This window comes from Ylistrum balloti, unplaced genomic scaffold (genome assembly GCF_031769215.1).
Source record: "Ylistrum balloti isolate Yb309-2 unplaced genomic scaffold, AGI_CSIRO_Ybal_v1 Utg371236, whole genome shotgun sequence".
In the NCBI taxonomy this organism is placed as follows: Eukaryota; Metazoa; Mollusca; class Bivalvia; order Pectinida; family Pectinidae; genus Ylistrum; species Ylistrum balloti.
Genome location: NW_026782669.1, coordinates 338,135 through 365,750, shown reverse-complemented (window position 1 = coordinate 365,750; position 27,616 = coordinate 338,135). Strand labels below are relative to the sequence as shown.

The 27,616-nt window shown below is 33.3% G+C and overlaps 1 protein-coding gene across 1 annotated transcript; it reads left to right on the top strand.

Annotated features, from left to right (window-relative positions):
- Positions 1-630: 630 nt before the first annotated feature.
- LOC132561598 (platelet-activating factor acetylhydrolase-like) lies at positions 631-22,217 on the top strand. The gene is made up of 9 exons (XM_060226297.1): positions 631-825; positions 17,751-17,865; positions 18,357-18,522; positions 19,029-19,233; positions 19,840-19,953; positions 20,280-20,371; positions 20,767-20,937; positions 21,707-21,855; positions 22,132-22,217. Exons 1-9 carry the CDS (start codon positions 631-633, stop codon positions 22,215-22,217), a joined length of 1,293 nt encoding a protein of 430 aa, XP_060082280.1.
- Positions 22,218-27,616: the final 5,399 nt, after the last annotated feature.

Sequence of the window (27,616 nt, the reverse complement as noted above, 5' to 3'; positions counted from 1 at the left end):
CTCGAGAAATAAAAATGCTATCACAAGTGAACAATTTGTAAGAGTTACTGCCCCTTACCAACCAAAGCACTGACGTCGGGACTGTGTAATTGTTTATCAATATACATTCCTATCTATTTTAATTTCTATTTCCGTCTGAATATCTATAATGAGTAATATTACGTTTATCAATACTTGTCACGTCTTGGTATATGAAGGATAATTACAATTCAAAGCAGTGTCCTACATTGAGTTCAACAAATATCCCTTACCAGGCCTCAATCTAAATATGTCAATAGGTACGTTTACTCGCGACGAAGGTTAAGGACTTAGAGGGGTCAGGGGTCACCATCAGCTGTCAAGCCGTGGATACGAGAAACGTGCTAACATAAACAAGGAACCCACGCTGCTATCTACGAGCTCTTGGACAAGGGTGGTTCCTCGAAGCAGGGGCGTGGTCTCCTTTACCGCCGGGGACCGTAAAAGCGAAAATATTTAGTATCAATGAATGAAAGGTTGGTGTTGTTTAGTAGACGGCCTTAATAGCTTGTAACTGTTCACATCATTCTAAGTTTGTAGCGCGGAAGTGCTGTATATTTATTGCGGTGGTTGCCCGTATTGGATCTCGACACAAGGCGTTTCTAGCACACAATGGGGAAAATAGACAACTTAATTCAGTCAGTTCCCCTTCCTCTGGATCTCGGGGAAAAAGTTCGAAAACATTTACCTCCCGGCACAGGAGAATATTCCGTTGGATGTTTGGACTGTGACCACACCTCGGATCCCCTCGCCGACACAGGGGCACTATTTCGTCTCTATTATCCAATTGAAAAGACCGACATTATCGTAAGTATACATACATGTGCTATGTGATTTATAAAGGATGATTAAAATTATCCAATGCTTTAATGTAGACAGAATACAAAGAGTAAGAGCATCAAACCCGTGTTTCTTCTGACCCCTCCACGGATCATAGACTTTCATTGATGGAGAGTGGAAGTCTGATGTAGGAGCCATAAGAAACTTGGGTTACTTTCGTTTGAGTTCAGAGATACTAAAGAGTTCTGGCCATCTATCCACCATTTAAGTTTTGTGTCGTGGTTGAAACCGAGACCATTTCTCAAAAATAAAATCACAGCTACATATGTATTGTAGTCAGAACCCTTCGGACTAAGAGGTACTAGGTTCCAAAACTGATGTAGTCCAGGCATCTTGTTCATCGCTCTTTGTCAATCTGTCCTTTCACAATTCTTGTTTCTACTAATTCTAGAAAAACACGTGTGGATTATCTTCAAATTTCATATCAAGGTTCTGCTTCATTTGATTTTTAGTTTTTGGACAAGTCAGGAAAGCGGAATGGCTGAATGGTGGCCATCTTGTCTTGGCTATGCTATTTCAGTGTGATGACACTATATGGTTGTTACGAGCATGTAAAACTACCAAAAAATAAAAATAAAGGACAATACAGATACATTGTATAAGTAAAATTAAGTAAACTTCCTTTCTAAATGAAAGATATGGAGATGAAGAAAGAATGTAATGTACAAATTTGTTTTCTAATCCTCTCTCATATCTATCTAAAATTGTTCTTGTAATGTGTAAATATTGGAAATTAAATGTTGGATGAACTTTAATAAATAAGATATTTTAGTACTTTGCATAGGGACATGTTCACGGTTACATTTTTGTTACTTTTATACTTAAATCCTTTTCTTTTTCTTAATTAAATATGAAACTTTAGCCCACTTTATACTTTCATGTCCCTGTTGGCCAAAGTATGAAACAGATGAAAGTTAAATGTCAGGGAAGGTTTTGCTGTGTGCGGTAAACAACCCAGAATCAAATCAAACTTGTTTCTGTTAAGATAGTAAACAGGAAAAAAACATACATAGACATTGTACATGCAAACATATATATATGGTCAAGGGTTATTGTTGCTAAAAAAGCAGAGTTCATAGATTATTTTGTGCAATGTTCTTGGGCAAAACACTTTTTTTCAAATTACTTAATTTCATCGCAGGCAATGGGCCTCCCACTTTATCTTCAGTGAGGTAACTATCAGCCTTTCCTTGGCTGTTGACAAAGCGAGAACTTTGCGAACAAAATAAAAAAGTTAAAGTATAACTGATAAATAGTAAGGGTACACTATCATGTTAAAAATTGTGACAAAACGTTACCAGCTATCATGTTTAAAATTGTGACAAAAAGTTACCAGCTATCATGTTAAAAATTGTGACAAAAAGTTGCCAGTTTATAGGCTATTGAAGTCAGTATTCTATTAAAAAACAAAAATTCCCTTAACTACTGTATGGCATCAAAAATTTTGTAGAATAAGTTAGCTTTTAAGAGTGGACCACATATAATATGCTGAGACAGTTTTACATCATGTAGGTATATGTACAAGTTTTTAGATGCCATGCCATTTCACCTCTTGTGTGATATTCTGTAATAGTGTATATGTACATCGATTACATAGGGTACACACACACACATATATATATATGTGTGTGTGTGCACTTTTTACCTGCTTTCCGTTGTACCTGTTAACATTGCCGAAGGCCCTTCATACAGACCACGCCAAAACATAACTGATCATCACAGGTGTGTGTGTGTGTGTGACCTTTCTAATGCTCTAATTATTGGTCAGTCAGCCTGGTTAAATCCAGGTGCAAAATATTACACATTTATAATACATATTTGTAAGGTAGAAAAATATTTGTCTTCTGTAATATCGTTGTCCTGAGGAGTCAGCTGTCTTCTTTAGCCGTCTTGTCTGTTTTCTTAAAATGGCCTTAAAAAATCCCCTGTTTCCGTCAACCAATCAACCACTTGTAATAGACAAACAAGTCCTTGTCTTTTTATACATATTGGCTTTCCATTGGTATGTATAAGCTCTGATTAGCTGATAAATATTTTTCTTGTTGAAATCTAAGACAGTATCTACAATTCTCTTCCGGTTGGCAATATCAACAGAATAGAAGTTTTTATAACACAACCAGTAGAAACAGAGAAATGACCAATATTGAGTGTACTTGGACTGCATTACATCTAGTTTATGGTCTATAATCTGTTCACCATCTTGTCACACTATTTTCAACCTTAGTGTACAAAAGATTATACTATAGTTGATAAAAGGTTGGTTGATGCCTTACCATCTCATTGTACACTACGTACGCCAATGCTAGTACCCTCGACACTGGTCATTTGTCTGATGAAGGTGATCGTGTAGTCATGGAAACATCACACTCTAATTGTCTACTGGTTGTGTTAAATAAGAATGTCTATTCTATAGTATCTGAAATTACTGGTAGTTGAAACTAAATTAACGCTATTTGTGACGAATAGAAAACAAAAAGAGGGAAACAAGAGCTTAAGTAAGAATTCTTAGAATAGGCATTAATATTGGGACATGTTGATCCACGTTCCTGTGGCCATGATTAAAGACTATACAATTATCTATTTTACTGAACTGGTCAATTTTCATTTTACAGTACTGTACATCTCTGTCAATAAGCCAAATTCTGGTCATAATCACTGTGTCTATTGCAGTTCCCAAAATACTAACAAGTAATTGTTTTGTAAGAATCCCACCCCTCATATCAAGTCAGATTTCATATGTGTTGCCTTGCCCCCTGGATGTGTTTTTCTAAAATATGTCCCCCCCCCCCTCCCTCCCCACCTTCCCCTTATATAAATCAGAATTTATATGTTTGTCCCCAGGGTGTATTGTTCTGTAATAAGCCCACCCCTCAATTAGAGTCAGATTCCATGTGTCGTTCCTCTGGGTATATTGTCCTGTTATACACTCCCTCTAATTTGAGTAAAATTTCATGAATTGAGGTCTCCTGGATGTGTTGTTCTGTAAGGAGCCCACACCCTTATTTGAGTCATTTTTGATGTGTCGGGGGCACCCATGTCCTAATTTGAGTCAGATTTTATCTGTTGGGGTTCCTTGGATGTGTTATTCTGTAATAAGCCCACCCCCTAATTTGAGTCAGATTTTATGTGTTGGGGTCCCCTTGATGTGTTGTTTTGCAACCCCTTAATTGAGTTGGATGTTGGTCCTCTGAGTCAGATTGTTTGTCTTAATGGCCCCCATGGACTTCTTATAGAATAAAGATAGTGTAAATAAGCTTCTACTTGTATTAATAACACTTGTAAACATCTCTGAAAGTGGATGTAACACTCCAAAACTGGTCAACCAACCAACTGACCAACCAACAGTAGTACTGTACTAATAGAGATTCAAACTATCAAATCATTTCCTTTAGTGTGTGACCTTGTTTTAACATTTTCTCTCTGTTCCCTGATACATAGACATAAATAGTTTGACAACGAGATCAAAAGCAAGTGCTAAATATCTCATTCATAATAATAGGATACATACATGTTATTCGTGATGTCAGATACATTTATATATACAGGGTCGTGGAAATCAATTTCCTCATATAGCCCATAATGAAATATGGTGAACAAAATAGCTTAGTTTAAGAAAATCTAATTTAATAAAAAAACAAATTGTGCTTCTCGTCAAAAGTAAATGTTGAGGGTAGATTCATCGTGATTTGAGGTGGTTGATGTTTTTGTTGAACAGGTGCATTTACATGTAGATTTCAAAGTATGTGGAACGTACCGACCGCAGTGAGTACCTCTTACATACATGTACACAGTTCTCACATCCATGCCTGTATATATCTCCCTTCAGGATGCATGATGTTCAGATTCCTTAAATAACTATTAAGATTTTATTACTACTAGTTTAAAGGGTTATGTTCTCTGTGGTAAACGTTTCCTCCTTACAAGCCAGACTCAAAGCTACAATGTTAGACTTTTTGCCTCTTATTTCAGATTGCTAATCAGCTGGCCTCCACCATACATACAGTAATACCTCCCCTACTCCCTCACCACTAGCCGTACTTTACCCATCAGTAGAAATGGCCTTCCCCCTGGGTCTGCATTTCCTCCTCCCCGTTATCAAACTTTGTATCACACTTAAGTACTTCTGAATGTGATATTGGGTCAGTTTGCTCGGTTTAATGCTGAGGGCACGATTTCTCACCTCGCTGAGAAGATATCATATTAATTTTGTACAGTAAGCCCAGAGGATAACATAATTTTCCCAGACTCAAATTTAGACAGTGGGGTCATTGTTGGACAATTTTGTCAGTAATACTATACCTATATCATAATGCTTTTCTGTCTGACTGTGTAATATGTATACAGAAATAGCTACACAAGTATCATGTGTCACACTAGCTCTACTTTGTAGACTGTCACATCATTTTGTGTTGTGTATTGTTTCACTATTAATCCTCTATTCTCTAATGTACATAATTTCTGTAAAAATCACCTTCGTCAACATTTTCTGTAAGCCCACACCAGGTAAAAAGTAGCGGTGTCGCTAGAATGATCAACATATATGTTATGTTGTAGATGTCCCTTCTATAGTTAAGATGTGCTGGCCTCATGCACTTATATTATTGCAGGCAAAAGATGATAATCTGCTACAAATTCTGTACTTTGATATTCTGTACCCTGTTCCAAAATTTTCTGTAGATCATTTGAAACACAAGCTCTTACATATCAAATATACCTTATTTTGTGTTAAAAATATATGGAATTTTCAACTGAAACAATTATGTTTTTACTACATAGTGAATGAATTTTTTTAAAAAGACATTTTCATATCTTACGTATAGTCACAGATGCACAATATGTTTAGATTTACCTCTCCCTGTGTGGTCTAGTTACACAGCTGTTCAGTATAATTGACAATAAAGATAAATAAAGCTTTATCCAGTGATTTATCATAAAAGATTTTCTCAAACGTTTTTATTACATGTAATGTCCATTTAAGATGTTTTAGACGATGCATGTGAATGGTATCACATGACCAGAGCTATAAAGATGTACCACTGTATATTCCTATGTAATATTATGTAAAAGAAAAAAAGGGAAAAAAATTCCAAGATGCTTATTCACCTAGAACAACGGATGAGAAAAAATATTAAAAACAATAAAAATATACATCCATTTTTAACTCACCTGTCCCAAAGGGCAAGAAAGTTTGCAAAAAGAAATGACCTTGACCCATAGTCAAGGTCACAGGGGTCAAATGTGTTAAACCTTTAAATGACATTTTCTGATTATCCAAAACAACTAGGATAGTGATATTATTTTAAAATAGGTTCTCAATGATGCCTGGTAATATTTGAGAACAGAAATGACCTTGACCCATATTCAAGGTCACAACAGTCAAATGTGTTAAACCTTTGAACAACTTCTGATTAACCTAAAGGCCTAGAATCATAATATTTAGCCAAAAGGTTCCCTTAATGGTGCCCACATAGTGTGTGAAAAAATAGTCATATTGCTTTAAGCATCTACTGTGGAACATAGATATAGTACTGTTTGTCATAAAGATTCAGGTGAGCGATACAAGCCCTGTGGGCCTCTTGTTACAGTGGTCCCAAGCCTATTGTGATTGATTTACCTTCTATTAGAAAATTGAAAATGTGTACCCTTAAAAAGCATCGATCGAAAACTGAATATGCATTGATGTCGCATAAAAAACATTTCAGTTCAAAGAGACCTGAATCACTAAAGTATGTGTAGTTGTCCATTTGACTTCTTTTGTTCAGATGGATTAAAAATTTGAAGAAATTCAAACTTTGTAATGTTATTTATTTTTTAACATTTCTTATATTAACTTTATAAATTGAACATTCACATGCTAGTAGATGTGACCAAGGACTTGGCACGAATTCCCAACCTACGCTCGATATATATGTATTATATAGCGACAAGTCTCTGTGGACACGTCTGACTGTCAAGGTCTGACAGGGATTTGATATATACTTCGTAACCTCAAATTATTTACAGATCTACCTGGGGTGCAGGTATATTTGTTTTCAAATAAATTTCGTTTAACAATCCACCCCCGTTGTTTGAAGTAGAAACCTGAATCAATCAGTACTGTATTTATTCTCTCTTTACAGCCTAGATTGAATGAGATAGAAAGGGGTTCCTAATACTTCAATGCCGCACTCATATAAATACATAGACGTTTGTCAATAACTACCTGTACTGGGAATTAATCACCTAGTTTTATAACTGAGTCAAGCGTCATTGTGATCTACCTGTACAGTCTAATTATTACCATAGGGAAGAAAACAGGTGACGACCGTCAAAGATCTAGACAATAGATTTTATAGTAGCACTGCAGTGTGTTACTCACGGAAAAAAATCCTGTGTGTTTTAATGATTTTCCTTCATTGTTGATGTTGCCATGGTAATGCTTTTGAACGTTAGATTATAACAATATGACTGGTTGATGTCATGTTGAATGACCTCTTCAGTGGTGTACATTTCTCTATAGATGATGCCCAGATGTTGACTTCAGTCTAAAGAGATGAATTCTATTACGTAATTGTAGCTTCTATGTACATATACCTGCTAATGATGGATGCCTAAAATTGTGGTAAATGTCTGGTTTCTGTAACTTTTGTTTGATTGCTTTGCTTGCTGGGTTGGTCCCCTGTAAACAGAAATGTGTCTCCTTGTAACTGGTTGTAACCTCACTGAACAACATACTGGAGGCTGGTAGCATGTCATCCAAATCATTTGGGGTAAAATGTACCCCAAGGACACAATCACTATAATACAAGTTGATCTGAGTAGGGTTCAAACTACAAACCTTGGACGATCAGACCAGAACAATTTCCTATCGTAAAAAAATATATATATATTTAGATAAATATTACCAATATCAAAAGTTACAACAATGTTGATCGTTAGATAAATATTTGTCATGTTACCTCCCTGTAGTGTCTCTTCATATGACCATGCTACCGATATAAATATTGTGTCCAATATTTATCACATATCTGACCGGTAGTGTCTCTTCATATGACCATGTTACCAATATAAATATTGTGTCCAATATTTATCACATATCTGACCGGTAGTGTCTCTTCATATGACCATGTTACCGATATAAATATTGTGTCCAATATTTATCACATATCTGGCCGGTAGTGTCTCTTCATATGACCATGTTATAAATATCTTGGGACACGTGTGTAATAACAATCATGACGTCATGAATAAGTTATCAATGTCTTGAGGATATCATATTATTGTCTTGGTTGTGAAATAAACATGTCTTCAGACATAGGAGTTTCATGAGAAATAGAATCTTACATTCATGTCTGTAAAATTTGGACTTTATTAAATGTGTAAGTATCTGGTATTTCATTATCCTAAAGGTTCATAACATCAAATTGTTGAACTTTTTTTTTGGTAAAAATTTCATATCACATCTATAAATAATCTATCATTGTGCTTTAATATAAACAGGAATTTAGAAAATAATTAGTATTTTGTAAAAGATAGCAACATATGACCCACTTAGACTTTATTTTGTTTTTAAAAGATAATCTTTATTGAAAAGATGACTGGGAATAATACAATGTTTTAAAAAAACATTTTTGATAGAATATCACCAGATAAGTTTAATTTTGAATTGGCAGTCTCAGGGATATTGTCGCCACACTGGTATGTCTTTTATCATTACAGGTATAATGTACCTGACTACCTGTCAATATTTGTTGACCTACCCAGGTCTGTCATCATGGACTTTGAACTCACTCTAGGACTGGTGCATTGTGGTGCTGAATTTTACCTAATAAGTACACTGTACAATTTTATATATATATATAAAAAAAAATTTTGAAACAGAAAACTGAATACAAGTATAAGACTTATAGTGAGATCTGTTGAGACAGTAAGAGGGTTGATAGAAAACATCATTTGAATTTGAAGGAAACAACACAAAAAGTTTGTCATTTTAATTATTTTGTTGCAAAGATAAGGATAAATGATATAGTGGTAGATTGGTATAATTGGAATTTTTTTACGAGGTGTGATTAATTATTCCTAGCCTCTTTCCAAGAGAAGGTTGGATTGTCATTGTACAAGCAGGTGGTGGGCTTATTAGGCTACATATGGTATATTATTGAATCGTGGGGGAAAAGTCCAGCCTAATTGAAAATATCAGTATTGACCCACACAGTTTGTATAAATAGCCATTATTTAGGTCAGTTGGCTAAAATCTTTAATCTCTTGTGTAAATTAATTTCCTTTCAGTTCACATTTTCAGACCAATGTGAAGAACATTGTTGTTCGAGATTATGTCCGAGTTTAAATTTATGTTGCTTATTTATCTTTAAGAGGGAATTTTGTGTAAAAACCACTCGGCAGCCGCAATAAGTATAGGTTACAGCAGAGTTTGAAACCTTTAAGCTCATACACAGCTGTTAAAGCTTACACGCTGACAATATCAAAAGATTTTTGTCAGATTCTTTATAATGTAAAACTGCTTTGAACACATACATTTTACAAATCTTTATGGTGTATAAATTTCTATTTCTCTTATATAAGCAATCCAGTTCCTGTTTTCAGTGTCTGTTTTTGTGTCTGTATATAGATGGGTACGTGCCCTACCTAGTGCCTGTTTTTGTGTCTGTATATAGATGGGGACATGCCTTACCCAGTGTCTGTTTTTGTGTCAGTATATAGATGGGGACGTGCCTTACCCAGTGTTTTTGTGTAAGTATATAGATGGGGACGTGCCCTACCCAGTGTCTGTTTTTGTGTCAGTATATAGATAGGGACGTGCCCTACCCAGTGTCTGTTTTTGTGTCAGTATATAGATGGGGACATGCCCTACCCAGTGTCTGTTTTTGTGTCAGTATATAGATAGAGACGTGCCCTACCCAGTGTCTGTTTTTGTGTCAGTATATAGATGGGGACATGCCCTACCCAGTGTTTTTGTGTCAGTATATAGATGGGTACATGCCCTACCCAGTGTTTTTTGTGTCAGTATATAGATGGGGACTTGCCTTACCCAGTGTTTTTGAGTCAGTATATAGATGGGGACGTGACCTACCAAGTGATTTTGTGTCAGTATATAGATGGGGACGTGCCCTACCAAGTGTTTTTGTGTCAGTGTATAAATGGGGACATGCCCTACCCAGTGTCTGTTTTTGTGTCAGTATATAGATGGGGACGTGACCTACCAAGTGATTTTGTGTCAGTATATAGATGGGGACGTGCCCTACCAAGTGTTTTTGTGTCAGTGTATAAATGGGGACATGCCCTACCCAGTGTCTGTTTTTGTGTCAGTATATAGATGGGAACGTGCCCTACCCAGTGTCTGTTTTTGTGTCAGTATATAGATGGGGACGTGCCCTACCCAGTGTTTGTTTTTGTGTCAGTATATAGATGGGAACGTGCCTTACCCAGTGTCTGTTTTTATGTCAGTATATAGATGGGGATAATAACATAGAATATCTGGTAGTTAGTAACTTATCAGACAATTAAAAAGGAATTCATCATCGATATATTAACATCTTCCTCCGATTTCTGATTACAGAAATGTGACATTGATAATGTAAATTAACTTCTCTACTGAAAGGATAAAAAGTTGTACTAAAATAAAACTCATCCAATGGCTCCTTAGATTTCAGGTTAACAAATTCATAGGATTTCAAGCAATATTTATTTTTGATGTCATCGAGGCATTTATGATAAGAAATCCTCTGTTTTTGAGATTAGAGGTTAAATTTTGGTAATAAACCCACAAAATCTATTTCTATTGCTGAAAAATTCCCGCAAGTATCACACCACTGTCCAGTTATAAGCCACCCTCAAGCATTTTGCTTATGATAAATTTGTTAGCAAATATATTAGAAATTCAATTAAATTTTGTTCAAAATGGATATGCAACAATAACAGGGAAAAAAAGGAGAAAATAAAAGGTTTTTAATATTTGCAGAAAGCTGGTTTCATTTAATCAAGAATATCAAATCTATAGGTCACATTTTTTTTCTAGAATTGAATATAGAAAAAAAAACAGCAATATGTTTTTTTCTGTATACAAGTATGTCAATGATAAGATTTCGATCTCGTTTCAAGATCAGGATATCGTTTAAGTAGAACAAAAAACAGTTATAAGATAAAGAAAAATTCTAAGTTTGATGAATAAATATGAAATGGTTTGTTTGTTTTGTATCGAAATATTCAGCATGTACATACGTTTTGCAGAAGAGGTGATTGCACCACAGGGTGGAAGGTGTTTGTTTGACAACATAGCAACATGAATTGTCTAACAACAGACTGGCAAATGTGCCAGGTGTATTTGTGATTAAATCAATTTTTAAACTTTTAGAGTCTTTTGAAAGTTTGTGATCAGATTATTGATAAGAAATAGTTATCACATTCAATTTACGTTGAATTATGAATCTGTTCACTTTCCAGTGAAATTTGTAAATGGATACCTGTAATTTTGACTGGTTTATAGAAAAGGGTTGTATAGTGTGTGTGCTGCAGCCTACATAGATGTAATTATAGTTTTACATAAAGAGGTCAGAAATGTGATTTCATGCTGTCAAAACTGGCCTTGAATTCTATTTTGAAAATTCAAATAATTTCTTCATGCTAGAACTAATCTTTTCTGCTGTATAGACATGCATTATTTGTCTTTTCAAAATGAGCACAAATTAAAAAAAACCCAAAACATCAAGTTGACTTGACAATCAGGTTGTATATGTTACTATAGGTGTACTTGTTGCAGTGTTATAATCTGTTTGTTTACTTTAGTTTCTGGTGTTTACGGTGAGGCTGTTTTCTGAACTTTGTCCGACTTGTCAATGTAAATATTAATTTATCACCCTATTCAGATTTACATACAGCCGGTATTTTTTTTCTGTTTTTTTTTATTCTTGGATTCAGTGATATATATGTGTATTACAAACTCTTCTCCAAGTCAATATATATAAATAACAGTGCACTATTCTGCTTGTGTTTTAAGTCTTCGACAACACAAAGTTAGGTTACACATTTAAATTAAAACCAAAATTAAACATGGTTACAATTAATTTGTATGTTCCTTCAAAAGAATCTCTAATTCACACAGATACGTATTTGGTAGCAATTTGGATTATGTCAGAATTTACTGTTAAGTGAAGTGAAAGTGTGTATCAGGGACAGTATTAACCAGTATGGTAATAAGGTTGTTGGTGTCTTGCTTACACAGTGATACACTTGTACAATTCTTAATGTGAATAGACCCTTCATGTACTCAATATACCACAGTATACTGTAGAAAATGTGTGTAGTCAGCAGTTACTCTCTAATGTGCTTAAATCTGACCTTCAATGTTGGTTATTGTCATTTTAACAAAGGCCAAAGTTGAAGCTTTTTGATATACATTTTATATATTACATGAGGTGGGGTGTTGATTATAGGGTTCCTGTATTATTGAGATACGTCTGATTTTTTTTAATACATGCAAATAAAAAGATTTAAGTGAAAAGAGTCTGGTAAATTTGTTTCTGAAACTATGTATGCTATTTAGCACATGTCATATGTCTTTTTACTTAAATGTATTAGTAACTATATCTTTGATATAAAATTTTAACAAAAACAAACAAACAAATAAAAAACTTGATAATCATTTGAATCTGTAGTTTCAGTACCTTATGTACTTAGAAGGAAAAGAATAACAAAAGAAAGGAAAAACATTGTAAATACAAAAAAAGACAATATTTCTATACCTTCATCACCTTCTTGTCTCTGTTGTGTATTTCTTAGGCCGAGATTTCAGAAACCAGTCCTAGTTATTTATTCATCAACAATTTTTAGTTTTCCAATTTATGTTACATACAGAGATAAGAAAATGTCTTCAATTACTATTGCTTTAAGACTTTGAAGATAAGATGATTTGTACTGCAAATTTTTAATAGCTCTTTTTGGTTTGTTAACTTCCTTTGTCACTGTATGTTTGTATGTTTGCTAAAACCAGCATTACATTTAGGATTGTTGATGTTAGAATATCAAGTACAGTAAATACTTTTAAAAATTGAATGCCCTTTTTTTTCAGTTTTATCCCAAATCTTCTTGCAGTCTGGACTGTTTTATCAAAATGGTTTTCAGTGTTTTACGTGTAAAGTTCTGATATAAAACTGTTTTTAGGAAGATTGAGAGATTATAAAATATACGCAATATATTGTAAAACAAATTAAAATTTAGCGATCAAATTTTACAGTTGTTTACAGTAATAAAAAAAAATGCTCAGTACTTGATAATGCCAATTTCAGTTGTTAGATTAGGCATCAGAACGTGATTATTAAGTGTTAACTTGTAAGTCACACCCACAACACAAACACTGTTTTACCATGTGGACATTTCCTATTGAAGTATCAGTTTCAATATATTTATACCCCCCCGCAACGAAGTTAGAGGGGGTATACTGGAATCAGGTTGTCCGTCCGTCTGTCTGTAGACACATTTTGTCCGGCTAACTCCTCCTAAACCTGTGAACCGATTTTGATGAAACTTTACAGGAATATTAAGGATCATGTGTAGATATGCATGCCCCTTTCTTTTTTTGAAAATTTTGGTTGCCATGGTAACTGGTCACTATAAACAAGTTTTCTAATAAATGTCCATAACTCCTCAGTTATTTGACCGATTGTATTCAAACTTAGTAAAAAGATGTAATTCAGTAAGGCCAATAATTGGAAATATTAGACGTTTCCCAAACTGTTACCGCAGAAACACAATCTTGGCCTCTGATTGGTCAAAATTTAGATATTGTCCAGTTTTGACCAAATTTGGTATATAGGGTTATTAAGGGATGCCAAACATTATAAAATAGGTTTTGTTGCCATGAAAAACATGAGTGTTTAGTGTAGATCAAGAACATAACGGCAGACATTTTTTTGTCTCTGTGGCCCCTCAGTGGAAAATATTACTTCAATAAAGATGTAAGTATTGCAAGACTCTCTTGATCATGAACAACATGTATTCCACCCCTTCTGATTTCCAGAAATGCAGGCACATGCAGAATATGTCAATTACTCTCAGAATAACACTTTAACTTATCCATTGACTCATTGCAGTGTGTGGGGAGGTATTGGTCAGCCATCTAGGCGACAGTTCTAGTTCACTTGTGCAAGAGTTATTTCCTTTGACAGTTTGAATCTGTATTTTTATGATAATTCATGGTTTCTTTAGATATCAGTGTTATTTGATACAGATACCAATTACAAATTTGTAATTTGATAGATATTTAGATGGGGTATTAAAACAAGTGTGGTTCAACACAACTGGCAAAGACGGTTTAATATTGCAACCAAAAAGATCTATTTTTCAAGGTGGCTTTTAATGTTACAATATAAAGATAATCTATTGAAATTTGGGTTTACTGTGAATTTGTTCTTGGACTTGAATTTGACCTTTAAAACTGAAAAGTAAGAAATCAGATTTTAGATGGATATATATATCCATGAATAGAAGTGATCATTGTTGTGGGTTTATAGCCCCATGAACAGTCATGGCCATTTTTAGGCAAGATCTTTGTGTAGTATATGGATAATACCTCACTGAACAACATGCAGGAGGCCCATCACACACTATCCAGAGAAATAGCAGTATCATACTAAAGTATTTTGCCCAAACATACAACCTTGACAACACAGCATTGATGGTGGTCTGCAATCTTAGCTACTTTTGAAATTCAAACTGCATGGTTTCAACTTAAAAGGATCGTACTCTTTTTCCCTCTTCCCTCCTTCCTTCTTAAAAAATGTGTAATTAGTAACAAAACTAGGTAGTTATTGTTATCACTAAAGGGCATATAGTGTATTGTAACCACATTCATATCTACTATCTAGATCCAGTCATATAGATTTGAATATGACCTTTGACCTTGTGTGGAAATGATTGACATGTTACATAATAGGAAGGTTAAACTCACATGTTGTGTGCGATGTGTGTATTGTGTCATTACAATATTACTTGCATTGAGGTAAATGGTTTCGAGCTGGTACAATATACCAGTCAGTAACTGAATATACGTAAACCTGTGTTTTTGTTAAGTGAGATATCATGTTGATCCAGACAGTTTAGGTGAGGCCTTTGTATATTGATCCAGATAGTTTAGGTGAGAACTTTGTGAATAGATCCAGATAGTTTAGATAAGGCCTGTGTATTGATCCAGAAACATATTGAATCTTACATAACACACTTGTCAAGTTTGCGATAATGTTGGATTTGAAAGTAAACAAAGATTTAAATATTGATATTAGTGCATATTTTTTATCTTTTGTTGCCTGCAGGATTGATACACTGACACTGAAATCTGACATGTATCTTTGGATGGCAGTTTCAACAATAATTAAGGTCGAAGAAAATCTTTTATTATATAATGCAACTATTGAATTTATGGCGGTTTAGAAGACTGTATTGATCATAAGTTCTCAAAAATGTTTTATTTCATAAATTTTAAATAACAAAATAATATATGTAAGCTGACATTCTGAGATCAAATTTTTTTTTTTTTTTTACCTTTATCTGCTCTGAAAAGTATCTGCTCACATTACGTAGGTGTATTTATTATGTGGATTTTTATGGTACATAAACAGATGATGTTTGAGTTTGAAGATAAAAAAGCTTTTGATGTAATTTGACACAAAAATCTATTTTGTAATAATCTTTTGAATCTAAATTAAAAATGGTCAATAGTTATTTCTTTTTGTATTTAATTAGCAAAAATTTGATTTGGGGAGAACTTAAATTTTATGAAGCACATACATTTTTATTTATCTACAATATTATGTAACTGATCAATTTGATATTCAGCATATATATATATATATATAATTGAAACAAGAACATCTTATCATAAATCTAGATTATTCAATGTCCACAGTGTTTGGGTTTGAATTAAGAGGGCAGCTATTTTAAATTATAATAATGAAAAATTTGAAAATTAATCGAAGAAATAAATCCTTGTTAGGTTTTATATCTAGTTATACAGGTAAACGTGGGTGTGCATGCCAGCCATAACAAACATTCCTGTGTAGTCCGGCATCCAGGAAAATAATATATTTGTGGGGGTGTTATCAACATTTAGTGGTTTTGCTTGTGTCACGTAAATAGTGTTAAATGTGTTACAGGGAGTAACATATACATCATGAGGTCAGCAGTTTATAAAATTTACCTGTGTTGCAGGTTTTATATTTTTATTTTTGAATCTTTAAAATGGCCACACCTTTAAAATTGATGTTATTTTATGAAATCAAATTCATCCCGTTTTGGCACTTTTTCTTATGAAAATAAAAGAATAAGAAAAAATCCTTGCACCTGATTTAAAAAAAGAAAATTAAAAAGTAGATGTAAAATAGTTAAATCATTTACAAAGTAATTTGTATGGATTAGTTTGATGAGAAAACTAGTTGTTTTTATTTCTGTCAAAGAAAATAAACATACACAGATGAGTACCATATTTATCTGGTTACAAGCCCATGCTTTCTGATAAGCCCAGCCATATTTTTTTCTGTTGCTTGGGATTACAAATTTCAATCTACTGACTTTTAGTGAGAGCAAACTCATTGTAATCCACTGGGCTAACTCAATGATATATATTCTCTCTCCCACCCCCACTGATAAATATATATGTAGGAGCTCACTTTATCAATATATTAACACCAGATGCCTTTAATGTTTAACAAGAGAAATAATTTGGGTTGGAAGACATTGGTTGGGTTAGTGAATAAATCACAGGTGAAAACACCTTTGTCGTTTCTGGGATGATACATTCAGAGGACCATGAGTCATGGTCAAAGTTGTATGGGTGTTGGAATTCAAGTCAGAGATGCTTTTCAACGCCCATCCCACCATTGTCACCAAAATCGGTCTACATCTAAGGTGAAACATTGCTATGTCCATTTTAATAGATAAATTTAATAGATAATTTTTCGTATGTGAGATAAATAGATATAGTGTGTATTTATAGATATGATAGAGATATCAGGTCAGTAACATACAGGAAATAACTAGTGTACTGTAATCTCACCCTGTGGATATTCGGTATCTATCCAACAATACGCTCAGCTAGCAAACTCTCCGTCAGTGTCAGAGAATTCATCTAATTCATAGTGTTTCATGGCTTTTCTTCTTTCATTATAAATTCTTGTTGTTTTTATGTCCCTGAAAATTCTCAGAGGAGCATATATAGTCATCGCATTGTCTGTCCTTTTGTCTGTCACTTCTCATCTTTCCGTCTGTCCTCTTCTTTGCCCACACTTATGCAAAATCATGAAACTTGGTGTATACATTGGTCATACAAAGGGGGTGTGCAGTGTACCAAATCCATCGCCCTAAATCCCTCATTACAGAGTTATTGCCCTTTATTTAAATTTCTTGCCTAAAACACAACTTTGAATTGCTTGCATTTAAATTAGGATGAAAAAATTGAGTGGATACTTTGATCATACTTAAACAATGTGCAGTGTACAAAATTAAGCCCATGGCAACCCCTTGATTACTGAGTTATTGCCCTTTGTTAAAGTTTTGTGTCGGGAGCATTACTTTGCCTGCATTTAAACAAAGAATATTGAAATGTAATGTAAACATCGGTGATACAAAAGCAAGGTGCAGTGAAGCAGAGTCAGGGCCCATGACCCCTTAGTACAGAGTTATTGCCCTTTATCAAAATTTTGTGTCATGAAAATAGCTTTCTTGCATCAAAACTAAGATCATGAAACTTGGTGTATACATAAGTCTTAACAAGAAATGTACAGTTTACCAAATTCAGTGCCTGCAGCCCCTTAATTACAGAGTTATTGCCCTTTATTTAAATTTTGTTTCCAATGCAGTTCCTGGGGAGTTTTACTGATACTCTTGTTTTTTCTCATTTTTCACAGAAACGTCACAAACAATGGCCTTTGTGGTTACCCAGGAGACAATATGGTGAAGGATTTGCCCATTATCTCAAATTAAATACAAAAGTGTTTGGAAAAATCTTCAAATGGCTGGCCGGTAAGATATTGGTTTAAATGTTGATGTGGTAATGTTTTTGTTGCTAAATATTGTAGTTATTTTATGCAACAATATTGCTTTTTAGATGACAGTTTTAACTCACATACCAATTGATCAGTCTCTAAATACATATTTGTCACTATTGTAAACCAAGGTTGGATATGTTTGTGTTGTGATGTTTAATAAGAGGTAACCTTTTTGATAAAAGTATTTATCAAAGCTCTAAGTATTTTTGGGGAAGTTATGTAGTAATATTTCTTGCTTTTGATTGAACCTCTCATTACAAAGTTTTCTTGTTTTGAACTTGTCTTCAATGTGTCTTAGATGCCTCGATGATTAAAGGAAAGAATATTTATCGGGCTTTTAAGCTACAAAAATTGTCAACTTAGAGAACAATGTATTGATAAGATAATTTCTTTATTCCGACAAAATGACATTAATCAGCACTGAATACTCACTGTAATTATTAAACTTTTGTCTTTTTTCCATAGGTGATGTTTATATACCAGCATTATGGCAGAGTCCCCCATGTCCAAACGGACTGAAGTTCCCTGTGGTTGTTTTCAGCCACGGCATAGGCGGTAACCGAACCACCAACACCACGATGTGTACTGAACTGGCCTCACAAGGGTTCATAGTGGCAGCATTGGAGCACAGGTAAGGTCAAGGTCATAGGTTTGGTCAGGTTCAAAGGTGATATACTCCTGTATGTTTATTCAGAGTGAAAAGCTTAATTTTGTGTCTGTTTGGTTAATTTTTAGGTCATTGTTCGAAAATACAGTTCAATAACCCAAGTTTAGGATTTAAGGTCAAAGTTAAAGGCCAAATATCAAAGTTAAATTTCAAGATTATGAAATCTTAAGATGCATTCTGATATCCAGCAGTTAAGGTCATATGCTTAATATTGGCTGTACTGGCCAAAGAGTCTGTCTGATGGTCTGTAGTTAAAATCAGTGTGTAAAGATGATCTCAAATGACCTCAGATAACCTAAGGTCAAGATCAGTAGATGAAGATCATCTGTCCAATGGCATTACGTTAGGTACAATTGTAACCAGGATAATGAAATCCATAAAAATTATTACGGGTATTTATATGAAAAATTTGTATGTATGTAAAATGTTCTTCTAGAGATATAATAAATAAAGATTATACATTTTTTCAGAGATGGGTCAGCATCTATGACGTATGAGCTAAAGTCAAATGAGAAAGGAAATGTGGAGATCGTAGAGGAAGCAGAACAACCACAACATAAACAAAACCGTCTTAAACGTAACCACAGTTTTCATGGTTACAACACAACAGATGCGGAATGGAAACCTTATGTACATTATGAACCCTGGAATGAATTTGAGTATCGAAATAATCAGGTGAGACTTTGTTTGAAGAAGGCAATCACATGTAGGTATTATCTGTCCAGCCATGTATCTGTCTGTCTGTCTGTCCGTCCGTGTATACAGCTGTGATAAAGTTTCTCGACCTGGAAGGTCCATGTGCCACAGATATTGAAGAGCATGTGACTCTGGTCTATGGAGAGACTTACTTCTGAGACTTGAGACTTTCCTCTGTAACTATCAGGCACTAGGCTACTCAATTCATTCTCAAAAAATCACATTTGCTTTTTTGCTTACAAAAACAATAGGATAATTCTGTATGTGAATTGGAGATGGGTAGCCATGCAGGCAAACTTTAGAGGTTGTATGTGAATTGGAGATGGGTAGCCATGCAGGCAAACTTAAGAGGTTGTATGTGAATTGGAGATGGGTAGCCATGCAGGCAAACTTAAGAGGTTGTATGTGAATTGGAGATGGATAGCCATGCAGGCAAACTTTAGAGGTTGTATGTGAGATCTTATATTGTATTGCTGATTAATCTTTCATGGGAATATGGTTTGAATTGGACATAAGCCATGTTATTGAACATCAGAACATATTCTTGGTTTTCAGTACTGAATTTCATTTTATTTTTTCTTCAAGGTCAAGAAAAGGTCACGAGAGTGCTCTGAAGCTTTAGATATTTTGACGTCACTAAACCTTGGTGTAGAAGTTCATAATACCCTCGGAGGAAATTTCAATAGCAAACTGTTTAAGGTATGTTAGAACTTGCCACATCAACAAAATTGTATACACCGTATGTATGAAAAAATGTAACCCATAAAAAATTAAACTTGATAAAACTTGTACTTATTGTAGTCAAATGTTCATGATAATCTATTCTCAGTTTTGATAAATAATGACATTAAATTTTTCTTTCTTCCATTATTTGTGTATGATCTAAGGGAGGTAACTCAGTTGAAATGCAATTTGAAGTTGTATTTAAACAGAAATAAATATTTAGAGCAATCAAGTGGACATAATTTAATGAATGTTGATAATTTTTTCAAAGTTTTGAATTTTTTCCATCATAATTTTTCCAGGATCGCATGGACTTATCGAAAGTGATAATGATCGGCCATTCCTTTGGTGGCTCCACCTGTCTTCATACCTTGGCACATGACAAACGATTCATGTGAGTTTCTGTTCAAATCAGTGACATATTTGTTGCAATGCTAATCCCAGGGATCTGGCACAAACCTATATGGAGTTTGTCTGCAAGTTGCTCTACAATTTCTTTTGGTCCTAAATCATACGTAAAACAGTGATACTCGAACACCTACACTTTATAGTGGGTTTTAATGAAACATTATGCAAAGGTCAAATGTGACAATATCTTTGGATTCAAAGGTCATGATAAGAAAACATTACTAGTTTTAGAAATTTCTTAAATATGGTTTGTATACTTACTGGTTTATATATGGAAGTGAGGTTATTCCCGTCATACAGGTGTTTTCTATTTAAAGGAAATGACTTTCTCCAGTATGTTTTAATTGTATTTGCTAATCAACTCACCTGTTGGACTTTCAGTATTGGTGCTGTGCTGGATGGCTGGATGCATCCTATAGGTGAAGAAGTATATACAGGGATCACACAGCCTTTACTCTTACTTAATATGGAGAAATTCCAGTGGAAAGAAAACATCGAACAGATGCTCAAAATCCAGAAAAATCAGACAGAGAAAAACATGATCACTATGAAGTAAGCTCACCTGTAATACTTTTACCTGTCCTTTGAGCAGGGAACTTTTCTCACTATGAAGTTAGCTCACCTGTAATATTTTTACCTGTCCTTTGAGCAGGGAACCTTTCTCACTATGAAGTAAGCTCACCTGTAATACTTTTACCTGTCCTTTGAGCAGGGAACTTTTCTCACTATGAAGTTAGCTCACCTGTAATATTTTTACCTGTCCTTTGAGCAGGGAACTTTTCTCACTATGAAGTTAGCTCACCTGTAATACTTTTACCTGTCCTTTGAGCAGGGAACTTTTCTCACTATGAAGTTAGCTCACCTGTAATACTTTTACCTGTCCTTTGAGCAGGGAACTTTTCTCACTATGAAGTAAGCTCACCTGTAATACTTTTACCTGTCTTAAGAGCAGGGATCTCTTATCAAGGGAATAAGAAATTTGGAAGTAAATTTCAAATACATTTGGTAGTGATCTGTTCTGTAGATAAATGGATAAGTTGGATTATTTACTGGTGAAATATGACAAAACCTTAAAAAAGTTTAAATTTCAATTCATTCATCACTGAAATTGATAATGTATTGACAAATTGACCAGCATAAGGTAGATGTAGAGATGTTTTTTGTATTTGTTTTTAAATCTGTTTGTTTTTACTGGTATTACCAGCTCAGTATATAGACTATAGGACTTGTGTAAGTGTGTCTGTAGGGCTTTTCTGTTGCTTGTTTACAGAGCTATTTATATTAGTTGTTAACATATACTTGTTTTTATTGATTATTACAGGGGTGCATGTCACCAGAGTGTTACAGATTTCCAGTTCATTGTTGGGAAACGACTGGCTCGGTTCTTGGATTGTCGACATATCATACATCCCCGTGTCTCCATGGACCTCTGTAACAAAGCTGTGCTCAGCTTTGTGTGGAAACATTTGGGTAAAAAATTAGTCACAGTATGATGATATATCACTTAGAAAATAAAACTTGTCAAACATTTTGTTGAGAAAAAAGGTTTACAGCCATTACACCTCAAACTACAGGTAGATTTGATTAAATTGCATAAGTTTGAAACTTTTAAATTAAAATTTCCATTTTATTTTTTAAAATACCTATTGAAGGACTGCAGAAGGATACAGTGGTATTGAACATTTCTTTCAGCCAGAATTTGTTATCCAGGATGTACTTGTCTACATTTGTTCATCTCTTTTTCAGGCTGTGAAGACCGAGAAATCCATGAGGATATTTTGTCAGGTGAACACTCCCTCATGATAAAGGGAACAAACGTCAACATGTCATGATAATCAAATATTTGTAGCTCGAAAGTCAACATTGTAACGACAAATTTTTCTTTGTTGTTTAATTATCTATTTGTTAAAAGCGTTTTGTGATATATCAAAAGTTGCAAGTTGATGGAAATATGTTTTAAATTTTCAAATATCCACAGAGCACATCTCTTAGAATTCACGCAGATCAGTGTTCGTTAGATGCTTGACACTTAAGCACTTTCTGATGATGTAGTGAAACGTTTTGTTGAGTTCTTAAAAATCAAGTCGTGATTTGTCCCCTGGATTTTTGCTTTTGATTTAATGGAATGCTATTATAATAGTTTCCACAATTAGAATAGATATATCCATAGTTTGCATAAAAAGATATGAAGTTATTTCAAAATTGATTTAAAACATTTCAGTTTTGGATTCATATGTTTTAGAACAAGATTGTAAAAATGTTTGACAAAATTATTGACACAATTTATTTTTCAAGTCATTCTGGAAGTATGAGATATCAACTTTTGTAATTTAAGTTTGAAAAAAAAACCAGAAATATGGAGAAACAGGAAGAAAATTTGACACCAAGGTATGATTTAACAATAGTGTAATCTCAGTTCTCCTTGTCAGGTTCTTTAGAGATTTAATTTGTTTACATATGACAATTATTACCATGAAAGTTTGTTACTATGGTTACCAGTTCGTCTCTGGAGGTTGCCATGGCAACACTCAACCCATTAATGTCTTTCACTGTTAATGTAATTTGTTAAAATGCAACAAATATTGTCTTTATTTCCGTTGTCTATATTTGTATATAATGTATTAATTTGCCTAAAACTTGAAGCTTTATAGTGTATATTTATATTGCTATGTTATAAGTTATTATTTTTCTTGAATGTCTTTTAAGAAAAACAACATCACCGTAAATTCTAAAAATTACAATTTTTGTATTTATCTGACAATAAATCCACACATCTGTATTGTTGTGCACGTAAATAAATGGTACAATATAGTTGATTATTTCCACATGGATGATATTTTTTTTCACTCTGTCATGAGGAATTACTTTGTTGCCAAAATTGAATGTGTGAAATAAAAGTCGCGTAAAAGTTATATGCGATATAATAAATTGTAACTAAAGACAGTAACGGTCTAAAGGAAATTTTATTTATTATGATCGAGAGGAATGGAAAATAGACTGTGACATCTAAAACATAGATTATTATTATGAATTGTAGTGGTGTTTGACTTATAAATCAATGATTTCGTGTTTAAAACTTGACATCAGCAGCAACAAAAATTCATTAACACAAGTATTCCTCTTCAAATCCAAATTACAAAATTTTGATTTGTTAATATTAAATTCTCATGTTTTAAATTGAAAATCCGTAAAATTTTGATGTACAAAAACAACCAGCTATATGGCATTTCTTTGTCCTGTGGTAGGCCAAACATGCTGAGATTTAGTGAGAATTTGTAGAAGCCCCTCTACAAAATAAATAGTCAGCATTTTCTGAATGCAGAGCTCTTTTAAGATAAAAATACCATGTCTTTTTTCTAGATTATTAACCAATCTAACTCTTGGTACCTATGACTTATATTTTGTTTGGTGTATGTCTTCTATATTCTGTAATAAGCCCATGCCTTGTAACATGCCACTCCGTATAGATTTGGCTGTTCAGTAGAAATATGTGCCTATTCCATTGACTTGTGTTTAGTGTAGCCCTAGTAGATTCTGACCACAACATACAGCGTGGCAGGAATGATCTTATCTCAGAAGAAGAATTGGTTGTGTGTAAAATTAGTAAGCCAGAGGACCAGGGTTCAAATCCTAGCCGAAGCATTGAAATAAAAAATTATCTCTGTTACATTGGTGCCTGAGAAGGAACTCTATGCTTAGCATTGCATTTATATGCATAGCTGTAACCCATGGAAACTCAAGAGCAAGTCATTTCCTTGAAGGGGAGTTTGTAACCCTGGAGAAATAATTGCCTCAATATACCGCTAAGCAAGAGAGTGGTCTTCTCTATAGGTCAGTCAGTTTGGCATTAGACAAGTAAACCAGAGGTCTTGGGTTCAAATACAGGAGGAGGCATTAATATGAATAATGACTTCTGTGACATTGGTGCCCATGAAAGGACTCTGGTATAAATACTTAGTGTTACTTTCACAAGCATCACGTTGATGGGTTGGGCAGTAGATCAGTAAGCCAAAGGTCCTGGGTTCGAATCTTAAGCATGGAAATAAGTGCGAACCTCCATCACCTAAGCCTATTGTCTTGCATTTAATATGGGGCATATATTGTCAACTTTGGCTGTTGTCGGATAAATAATTCTTACACTTGATTAAGAAACAATGACATTTATAAATCATTAGATGTTGATTTAGATAGAAAAAAAGTCAGTAAAGCTTTACACTTAATCAATGCAATTCATTTCACAGTCATCAGATAAGTTAACTGCATAATTGTTCATTTTTCTTTGTAATCTCTTAAATGTAATTTTTTTTTTTTTTTTTTTCATTTATGACATTTTTATTTTTCTCCACTTAGATTATACTTAATTTTGGAACAATATCAAGCAAAAGATTAAATCGTGATTTCAAAACTGTTACTTAAAAAAGATTTGCAACAGGAGCAATGTTTGTTTAGAAATAAAAGATTTTAAAGTGAACACAATAGATTAAAAAAGTAGAAATATACCAAGAATTAAGAAATCTCATTTTTGTTTTAATGTTCTTACCTGAGGTTAATTTGACTTAACGTTCGTAATGTGACTCAAACACGAGTTATTGATAGCATTTTTTGTATAAAGAACATTAACACATTCCAGTGATCATGTTATCTACACAATGTATATCAGAAGGTTTTTAGCATATTCATGACATGAATATTTATGTTTTATCATCAAAGATCTGAGTTCATAATTTTTTTAAGATCTGAATTTTAATATCTCCTTTTCCCTTCCCTTCTCTATTTTTTGCAAATATCATGACATTATACATTTTGATATATATGTATAAGCTGGTGCTTTTCATGATCTCTGTATCTTGAGGACTATCTGTTTCACTGTTCTTGTATCAAATCCCTCCATGGTTTAGAGTAATGTAGCAATAGACATTACTCGTTGGTATATGATACTGATGTACCTCCGTTTCAGAGTTAATTGAAACCCTTTGTGTCACGTGTTAGATTCTTTAGAATATATACATCTTGACATTTTTCTTACGTTAATCCAATCTGGAGTAGGTACTTCTCCCTGTCTACATCTTTTATTTCAGCTTAATTTGATATCACTACCTCCCCATTTAGATTTCTTTACATATTTAAGCCCCTTGCATCAATGACGAGTCTTAAAAAGATGAAAAAGCTATATGATACCGGTTCATTTATCATTCAACATGCTTATATATTATTCATATTATCAAATCTGTATTGAAAGATTCTGGTTATTTGAGCGTCATTTGTACAAACTTTTGTCTATGATAAAATTCGGTAAAATTGTAAAAACAAGACAGTTCAACCATGAAGGAGTTCACAATATTTTTCTGTAAACTAGGTAGTTTGGCATGAAGGAAATTTGGCAAATTAATGTAATGTTGAATTATCACATTCACTCTAACTGCTATTTAAATAAAATACCAAAACTTCAACTATCACAATGGTATTTTCGCACAATATTTCTCAATGCTAAAATCTGATTTCCTTTGAAATATATACATTTACAGTATTTTACAAAACTACACAGCCAAGGGCAAGAAACAAGTCCTTAATTTTTTTTTCTTTGTTTTAAATAATTATTTTTAGTGTTTTAATACAATGTATGAAGGTGCCTTATACTCAATTTGAAATCTTAGACTTAATTGATGTACGATAAATCAAAGGATGTTTTTAAACTTTCTTTTTCTATTTTGTGTTTGATAAACAAAGTTTATTTAAAGAAAATTGAAATGTTCTTGGATGATTTTTGTGACAAACAATTTTTTGAAAGACATTTAAATAAGGATGTTCTTTATATATTTTATCAAATACAGGGTATTTCATCAGCATACAATATCGTTGAATGTTGATCATTTTTACTGTACAATTTTTGTTATCATTATGAAATTGATGTTAGAATTTGAAAATTGTGATATTAAAGTGATTTCGTATTGTCTGTGTTTTATGCTATAATTTCATCTTTCGTTTATATTCTGTTGTTAAATGTCACACAAATTTAATTCAAGACATAATCTACGTACTTCAGATGAATCGTAATATTTCAAAAATAAACAAATAAGTTTACAAAGTTAAAATCAATTATCACTCTCTTGAGAAAACTTTGAAATTAATAGGGTACTAAACAAGATTTGTTTTTTGTTAGGAGAGAGAATGTTGATCTTTCAGGCCAGAATTAAAACATTGTATGGTACTTGACACATATATACTCTATGTACCCTGAATTCATTATTCAGCAAAATGGAACAAAGCAAGATTTTGGTGGTGTATTTTTCATTATCGGAAAGAAGCATGCAACATTTATGTTTTTATATTGTGTAAGAATATACCCATTGATGACCCGTATAATCACTTTTGTATTATAGCTTATTAGTGTATTGATCTGTAAGTTAAATTTCTGTATGGCATAATATTACTCATCTTAGTGGTGCTCACTGCTACTCTTACCAACATGTAAAACTAAAAATCTGATACATTAGATAAATACATTGTACCATGATCTTATAATCTGATTGAATGTGAAATATAAATTATTTTCATCTTATCAAACTGAATTTCTCAGTTGTGATACAAGAGTATATACACCTGGGTATATGAATCTAAAGCTGATATGTAAACCTGGTCTATACTTGTCTTAATTTGTACTAATTTTTTCTTTTTATTTTTCTTAAATTTTTCCCTCGGATTACTTGTGTACACAAAATTGGTGCTTCATTTCTTATGAATTTTTTTTATGGTGTGTATTTTTTGTATTTTTGAAATTTTATAGCAGTACAAAAAAAATCACATTTTTAATATTCTATTGTTAAATACATGAGAATTATATATCTTTTTTTTATCCTTTCATAATATTTGAAGCTTCTTAAATATCTTAATACCAAAGAGAATATATTTATGCTCATGTAAACAAGGCAGAATCATGATTCCAAGAGTTGAAATACTTAGTGCTTTGTAAAGTTTTTAGAGAGAGAAAGAAAGTTACAGTCAGAGGAAAGAAAAGACAAGAAAGGACAGAAACAAGGTGCTTAAGGATTAATATCTTTACATGTATTTGATATAATATATAAATTTTGATTAGTCATTTTTTTCTTCAATAAATCTGTTTTTTTTTCTGTAACATAGATATGACATAATTGTGTATATGACTATCGCATTACATCAGACACCAACTCCAAACTCTTGTGACATGTGCTACAGAGTATATAATAAGTTCTAC